Source organism: Aedes albopictus, chromosome 3 (assembly GCF_035046485.1).
Source record: "Aedes albopictus strain Foshan chromosome 3, AalbF5, whole genome shotgun sequence".
In the NCBI taxonomy this organism is placed as follows: Eukaryota; Metazoa; Arthropoda; class Insecta; order Diptera; family Culicidae; genus Aedes; species Aedes albopictus.
Window position 1 is genome coordinate 320,903,475 of NC_085138.1, and position 8,728 is coordinate 320,912,202.

The window sequence follows — 8,728 nt, forward strand, 5'->3', positions numbered from 1 at the left end:
ATTTATACGGTGAGTCAAATGCATGTTTATTTCAGTCACCATGAAGTCAACAAGATAGGGAAGTGGAACCATCTCGGCAAGGCTCCTAGTGCCCAATTTCTGCTATAACTCAACAAATTTTGAACCAATTGGCTTCTTAAGCGGTGTTGAGATAATCCCATATTCTGAATCTGCATGCCAAAGTGAGCCGAAATCCAAATTTTCATGAATTTTGGTGTCGGGGAACCAATTTAAAATTCAATTTGAAGTTTGTATGGGAGCTATTTGTCGAATCACCCCTCGTCGGTTTTTGTACTGCGCAGAGCTGTCAAGCAGTTGCCCAGCTGTCAAAAGGTGATTTCAAAAAATATCTTTGAAATTGATATTAGGTACCTACAGGGTGCGGCAGGAAAAAATGCGAAAAGTTCAAGGCACTATTACACGCTAAACATGGGATATATAAAAATGGACGGGACTTCACATTAGGGTTTTTAAAAAACTACTTGTTTCAAATTTACCCTAATCCCATCACTTTTATTATGTTCTTGTTTATAATTTTACATTTCACACTTCCTAACACTTATACTGGGCCAGAAGGGCTTTCAACTGACTATTAGACCTATCGATTCAAACGTTCACTTCCAACTGACTGATCGAGCCAGACCAGACCGAGGGCACACCTGTGTCCTCCGATTGAGTTCGATGCTTTCTCGATGTCAGCAAAAGTTCACCGGATGGCAACTGGCCTGGTTGTTCTGGGTTGCGTTGGATGGTCGGTGTTACTGTGCGCCGGTATCGATTTATCGTGTCATCAATATGCTCGGAGTCCAAAGGGTATTCTGGTATGGGGGTTATGCTCAGTGTCTCCAAGGGTGATACTGCTTTGTCAGCATCTAGTCCACGATAGGCGGATACCTGAACATCGTGGGTAGAGCCTAGGGATGTCCATAACTTCCCCCGCCTTAGTTTGAACCGTCTCGGTTCAATATTGTTTGAGAGCTTTCCAACGCATTGTTTGCAGGGATCCGTATTGTCAGCTTCATTTTGAGTTTACGAACTTCTCTCGTAAGAAAAGCGAAAATTACTGCTACGAAGCATGTGATGAGAACTATTCCTACTATGTTGAGCACTTTAGTCCTTTTGTTTGCTGTTTCTAAGTGCTCCAGCTTATGACGATTCCTAATGTGCAGTTGTTCCATATAGTCAATGGATTCTGGTTCTGTCTGTGACTCATCTACGCTAACTGAATGTAGGGGTAAGATGACAGGTCTGGATTCTCCTCTGAATGTTTTGCTGGTAAAGGTTTTTCCGTTGAGGGTGATGGAACAATCTCTAAATGATATGAGAAACGTTCCTGTTAAATTCCTCGGACCATATCCACAACTGTTTTGCATCGAAGTCGTATCAACAGAGTTTTTAACTAACAGTCCGAGATTCTCGATTTCCTTTGTGTCAGGTTTCATTGGAGATCTAATGAAGGTACAGTTACCCGTATTTCCTCTTAGTAACTCATGTAAGCATCCGTCATTTGAAGTGTTAAACAAGATCTGGACGTCGCAGATGATGCTACGCTCGATGTTCATGCATGGATGGGAAATTAGGTAAGACTCATTGTTACCAACAATGGCTTTTGTTGCATTTATCGGTATGATTTTAAACTGTCGTGGAATGGCTTCTATTTGGAGTTGCACAAATTCTCCTTGCCTGAATTTAGGAATTTTTATGAGTAGGATTATGTCTGAGTTATTGTGGAATGCTATGGGTTCCAAAAACTCATAAACTTGGTCATAGCTGTTAATCACCACGCCTTGTGACTCCAACAGATTCGTTGCAAATTCTAGCTCTGATGGTTGTAAGAAAGCCTTTGAAATTAAACCCAACTTGGACAACTGAATGGCCTCGAAAATTGTAGACAGCTGCTGGTTGATCATGTCGATGTTGAAGATGATGTTGTGTAGGTGCAGGAGATGTTCCCATTCGACAGGTCTGTCTAAGCTCAGTCTTGTCTGTTTAATGATGCTATCTATTTCCCTAGACTGTCTATAAGCTTGTTTAGTAATATTGTTAATCCTTTCCTCAAACAATTTATTAATTTGAATTTGTTCATTATTCTCTGTTACTAAAAGGTTATTTGAATTTTTAAGAATTTCAAGTTGGTTTTCTATTTTTAACAAATCTTCATTATCGAGATTCCCTGTAATCATTTTTAAGGTAGACCCAAGAAAATTAAGAGATCGTTTTGTTTTTCTACTTCTAGCGGTTAAATTTTCAAGGATAAAATAAGCCTGACTCTGCTTTTGTTTAAGAATTTTAACTAGTTCTGCTATCTTTGGGTTTTCTTCAATGTTCAAAATAATGGATTCATACTGCTTGAGAACGACGGTAAAGGAAAATAAATTAAATCTATGGAATAGTGTGTGAGATCCTTCTTTTATAAAGACTGAATTAGTCTTGAACGCAACTATACCGGGATTTTCATTAAGTTCAAGGATTTCCAAGTAAGCAGAGTAAATAGGATTGAAAAACATCATAATTGTAAGACAAAAAAGTATCGGGTGTTTGTGTGTCATCTTCGAGCTGAAATGACAGGAGAAGAAGGGAAAGAAGACAAAAAGGTGCAATTAGTTCTACGTCGAAATTAAGTTTTACGTTTACGTTTTAATTTTGTTTTGTGGACTTTTCTCCCATTCTCGTCGATTATATTTGACTCTAAATTATCTTTGACTTGTATTTCTCTATACCTCTCTTGGTGCTTCAAGTTATTCCTTTTTCTTTCGAAGACCGTTTCATTTGGAAGGAAGTTTTCAGGATCTTCTCTGTTTATGTTCAGTTTTTCTAAGTCTGAACGTTTTTTCTCTAATTGTTTTTGAGACAAAATCCTGTAAAATTCCTCCTTCAGTCTTATTCTTTCATCGAGATCTTCGGGGACAGGGTCCTCGTTTCTGAAGCCAAAAAATAACTCTTTTGGAGTTAACTTTGTTTGAGAGTGTATTGAGTCATTATATATGGAAACTGCAAGATTAATTTTTGCCGTTTCGGACAAATCTTTAGTTGAATCCTTCATACTTAAGATGTTGTGCAATTCTCTAAGGGAGCATCCATTAAGTACGTCACGCTAAAATTGGGAATTTTCAACCCCCCCTCCCCCCTTCGTACGGGTTTTTCCTATACTTAATACATTGCTTGTCACACTTTCATAAACCCCCCCTCCCCCCTAGGACCGTGACGTACTTAATGGATGGCCCCTAATAGTCCTATGGACGATTTCCACAGTACCATTCGAAGAGGATTGTCCAACACTCGTATAATGGTACTCTACATCGTTTTCCTCAAGGAATTCTTTAACTGTTGTTGAGGTGAATGATGCTTCCTGATCCATGACGAGAAAGGAAGGTTTTCCAACGTTAGCGAAGAAGTGGGTTAGTGCTCTTAGAATGTGTATAGTATTCCGTGTTTTAATTGGGATAGCCATTGTTAGTCTGGAGAACTTATCACAAAGTGTTAGATAATTTCTATTTCTGATTATGAATATATCCATATGAACAATTTGCAACGGCCTGGATGGTGTTGCTGTTAATTGGAATTTTTGTTTATATGGTCGCCTTTCATACTTAGCCTTTTGACACAGTTTGCAGATGTTGATAAACTTTGAAATTTTGCTCTTCATTCCTGGGAAAAAGTACCTTCTTGAGATGTGTGCCTTTGTCTCAATGATACCTCTGTGGTTCGCGTTGTGTTGCCGTTCGATGATCAGGTCCTGTTCAAGCTCATCTGTTACGTCTTCTAACAATCTTTGTGTCCAGAAAATTTTTAATGATTTTGCTCTTGAAAAGTAAGTTTTATAAATAGTTTGCAGCCTATTAAGGATACTTTCGCTACAATAAAGACCGGTAGCGCATTTCGTCGAAGCGTATTCCTTAAGAATATTGATCAGGGCTGCTGGACCAAAATGTACCTTCTTTATAGTTATTCTGTGGAAGTTTTTAAATGGGGTCAAGGATTCACGACTATCTTCATCTGTCTCTAAAAGTACAATCTGATTTCCAAATCCGTTAAGGGGTCTTTCCGTTGACGGGATGAAGTCGTTATCGTCAGTGTCCGCGGAGTGTTGTGTCATGTCATCGCTGGAGGTAGAGTTGGCGTTTACTTCTGTTTTATCCTCAGGGTTAATACGAGACAGTGCATCTGCATTAGCGTTTAGAGTACCTTTCTTATACTTGATTTCAAATTCGAGCTCTTCGAGAGCTAGTTTCCAGTGTAAAAGTCTCCTGTTCAGATCATTTTTCTGCCGGAGCCACACAAGTGGTTTGTGGTCGGTTCGAATTTCGAAAGAGGTTCCGTAAATATATGGTCTAAAATGTTTCGTTGCCCATACAATGGCCAACAATTCTTTTTCCGTGGCAGAATAGTTGCATTCTGCTTGATTCAGCGTTCTAGAGGCATATGCAACAGGATGCTCTTTGCCATCTTCGAATTTCTGAGACAAAACGGCTCCTAAAGCAAAGTCGCTTGCGTCAGTTTCAAGAATGAATTTTCCATTGAAGTCGGGGTATTTTAGAATAGGGTCGCTCGTTAGTAACTGTTTGCAATCATTAAAACAACTAATAAATTCTTCGTTGTGGACAATTTTTGTATCTTTTTTCAAGCACCTGGTTAAAGGTTTCGTTAATTTTGCAAAATCTCGAATAAATTTTCTGTAGTATCCAAGAAGTCCTAGGAAGCCTTTGATTTGAGTAGTTGTTTTTGGGATTGGCCAATTAAGGATTTTTTCGATTTTATTTGGATTGGGTTTAATGCCATCTTGGGTTACTATGTGCCCCAAAAATTCACATTGTTTCTGAAGAAATTCACATTTGTCAAATTGAATTTTAAGGTTGGCTTGAGCAAGCCGTTGAAGCACTTTGTTAAGGTTATCGATGTGGTGCTGTAACGAGCTACCAAAAATAATAATGTCGTCTAGGTAAACTAGGCAACAATTTCCAATGAGATTTCCGAGAATGTGGTTCATTACGCGCTGAAAAGTTGCTGGCGCGTTTTTTAATCCAAAGGGCATGCGGATGAATTCGAAGTGCCCTTTCTCTGTACTGAAAGCAGTTTTCGGCCTGTCTTTTGGATGTACCTCAATCTGGTGGAATCCAGATTTAAGATCTAGTGTAGTAAAATAGGTACTACGGCCGAGCCTGTCAAGGATTTCTTCAATTCGCGGGATGGGGAATTTATCATCGACAGTCTTTTCATTTAATTTGCGGTAGTCTATGACGACACGCCATTTCTTTTTTCCGCTTGCATCCAGTTTTTTTGGAACAATCCAGATTGGAGATGTCCAGGGGGAAATAGAATTTTGAATAATACCGTCCTCCAACATTTCGTTGATTTGCTTCTCCACTTCAGCTTTATGGACATGAGGGTATCGGTACGTTTTGGTATGAACTGGAATATCATCTGTAGTTTTTATTCGATGTTGAATTGCAGAAGTGCAAGACAACTTTTCTGAATCATTATGAAAAATTTTGGAATTTTTAGAAAGGATTTTCAGTAATGCAGATTTTTCTTCGTTGTTGAGATGTTTTATTCTAATCATTGTTTCCAATTCAGAAGAGGGTATGTGAGACGCTTGATAAGAATGATGTGAATTCATATTGTTAACTTCTGCTACTTGAATAGTTTTTGCTGGCTTTGTCCAATGGAAGGTGACAGATTTGCCAAAGTTTCTTATTGGAGCGTTTACAAAACCATTTTCTGCTTGGTACAACCCAGAAGGGATTACAGCGTTGGCAATTTGTATGTCGTTAGGGAGGTAAACGTTGCCATTATTCTGTAAAACGGGTAGTTTGATCATTCGCGTAGAGTTCTCTGTCAGCGTAATCTGCGAAGGGCCTAATTTCCTAATTTGCATCGGGATTGTTTTGTGGGGAAGGATTATTTTGTGGTTGTTCACGTCGATCAGTGCTTCGATGTCGGAGAGGGTTTCGTATCCAAGGATTCCGTCAAAAAAATTGTGGAAATTTAAAAGGTAGAAGGTAACTTTTTGCTTGAGGCCAAAAATTGTCGTGATGAATTTTTGATCGGCCGCATGCCGTCCTGAGCTATTAGAAATTTTGAGGGTTTTGCATTTTAGCTGTTTTGATTTTGGAATCAGGCTGGGCGAAATGAAATTTTTGTTTGATCCACTATCCACAAGTATTTTTGCGTCCTTACCACAAATGTTCATTATTACGTAGGGAAGTCCGTTGATTGCATTTAAGTCAACGATCTCGGATCGAGGCCTATCTGAAAATTTACGCTTTGTTCACTGACTTCGTCTTCACTATCGTCTTCGCTATGTGTGTCATGTGTATCGTCGTCGTTTTTCTGTTCAGCGTCATGATTGTAAACTCTGGAACGTAACGACGGGTCTACTTCCATGGGTGTCATTTTCTGTCTGTCGGATAGCGGTTTGTGTCGTGTAGATGGGGTGTCTGATTGCTTGCTAAATGGTTTATTGGAAGATTTGAAATTTTTGCTACCATGGGGCTGTTGGTCGAATGCAGCTTGTGTGTGGGACTTCGTCTTCTCAGCGTTTTGGAACCGACACAGGAATGCGTATGCATTCTCCAAATCACTGGGTTGTGCTGTTTGAGCATACCCAAAGTAGGGTTTACTAAGGCCGTTAATAAATGCTGCTAAACATTCTTGTTCAAGGAAATGATTAATAGCGTCCCAATGGTTTGCATAAGTTGGATTCTGCTTTGCCAAAGACTTCATATTAACCATTATTTCCTTTGTTTTCTTATAGTAAATATGTAATGATTCGGTCATTTTAAGTGACCATAATTGTGTCTGGTATGTAGCAATATTATTGCGATCACCGTAGACACTTTGTAGGATTTCCGCTACTTCGTCGAAGGTAGTGGGGTTTCCGTTTACACATATCATATCGCGAGCTTTGCCCTCGATTTTGTTGATCACCGCTTGTTCGTACACGGCAAATAAGTCCGGTGCGACGTGTGGTCGGCATAAATTCAAAGCTCGTCTTGCTGTATCAAGCCAATGACTGAGCTGTCTTTTATTCCCGTCGAATGATGGGATCATTCTTATGGGGTCTGGAATTCGAAAGAAGTCCGTGCGACGGTCCTCCACGACGGGGGCTTGCCGCTGTTGTTGCAACTGTTGCTGTTGCTGCTGTAAATTATTGTTTTCGACTTGAAGAGCACCAAGTCTGTGCTCCAAGTTTTGTATTTGGTCAAATATTGCCTGTAAATTAACTTGTTCCATGTTTCTTTCGTGGTACCTGAGAGGCTTAACTTTAGGAACGGGATTAAATCTACGCATACAAAATGATAGAGAGGTTGGGAAAAGAAAAGTTGTTTACTCACGGTTCGACACTCTTAAAGGGTTGAAACCCACCGATGCAGTTTTCGTGTCGGGCGGCGCAAATCACCTACGGGTTGAGGGATGGTTTCCAAGAGCCTGGTTCCTGATGATCACTGGAGATAGTCACTAGTTTCTTGCTTCGCCACGGGTTGGGCTAAGCGTCTACTTAATGCTGAATCCTGCGCAAGTCAGTTACACTTTTAGTCCTTGGTTACCGGCACGTCCGATGTCGTCAATTCGACACTAATTTTCGGTTTTCGCACTACTGTCCAATTACCACGGATCGGGTTTTGTCACTAGATTGTCTTCCAAAAACTAGCACTGCACGTAGAGTGTTCCGTACGACTGCGCCAAAAATGGACGGGACTTCACATTAGGGTTTTTAAAAAACTACTTGTTTCAAATTTACCCTAATCCCATCACTTTTATTATGTTCTTGTTTATAATTTTACATTTCACACTTCCTAACACTTATACTGGGCCAGAAGGGCTTTCAACTGACTATTAGACCTATCGATTCAAACGTTCACTTCCAACTGACTGATCGAGCCAGACCAGACCGAGGGCACACCTGTGTCCTCCGATTGAGTTCGATGCTTTCTCGATGTCAGCAAAAGTTCACCGGATGGCAACTGGCCTGGTTGTTCTGGGTTGCGTTGGATGGTCGGTGTTACTGTGCGCCGGTATCGATTTATCGTGTCATCAATATGCTCGGAGTCCAAAGGGTATTCTGGTATGGGGGTTATGCTCAGTGTCTCCAAGGGTGATACTGCTTTGTCAGCATCTAGTCCACGATAGGCGGATACCTGAACATCGTGGGTAGAGCCTAGGGATGTCCATAACTATATATGACTATTTTTTCATGACAGTGTATCAGTCAATGTCTATATTCTAGCACTGAAAAATAAATATGAACATATTCGATGTTTAACATGTGATAATGTGGGCCTAATAAGCGGATATCAATAAACTGCGCGCCCAATGGTCATTAAACAAAATGACTATAACAGTAACAAAATTAGCTCAAACTCGATGAACAACCAGATCACACTGATCCAGAGCCATGTAGTTTCACATACCAGATGAAATAAGTACATATATTTGATGATATTGTAGAGAAAATAAAAAAATTTGTTTTATCAGATGCGAAATTTAGCGACCTGTGTGATTTTCTGCGGTTTGAAAATTCTGGTTGTCTTCATCTTCAGGCACCGCCCTGTAAAGGTTAGTGACCAGAATGGGAAATTTTTTCATTAACTTTTCAGAAAACTAGCCCATTATAGATCATGGAACGTTGCAACATAGATTGGTTAATGTCAAATGGACGAAAATGAGGTTTGAAGTTGAAAAACACTTTCGCATTTTTTCCTGCCGCATACTGTAAATGAAGTTCTAA

The 8,728-nt window shown here is 39.8% G+C and overlaps 1 protein-coding gene across 1 annotated transcript; it reads right to left on the reverse strand.

Moving 5' to 3' along the window:
• Positions 1-428: 428 nt before the first annotated feature.
• LOC134284187 (uncharacterized) lies at positions 429-8,235 on the reverse strand. Its single transcript, XM_062842752.1, has 2 exons — positions 7,335-8,235; positions 429-2,556 (listed from the first exon to the last, which is right to left on the reverse strand). The coding sequence occupies exon 2, from the start codon at positions 2,547-2,549 to the stop codon at positions 942-944; it is 1,608 nt and encodes a 535-aa protein (XP_062698736.1). The 5' UTR covers positions 2,550-2,556; positions 7,335-8,235; the 3' UTR covers positions 429-941.
• Between the last annotated feature and the right edge of the window lie 493 nt (positions 8,236-8,728).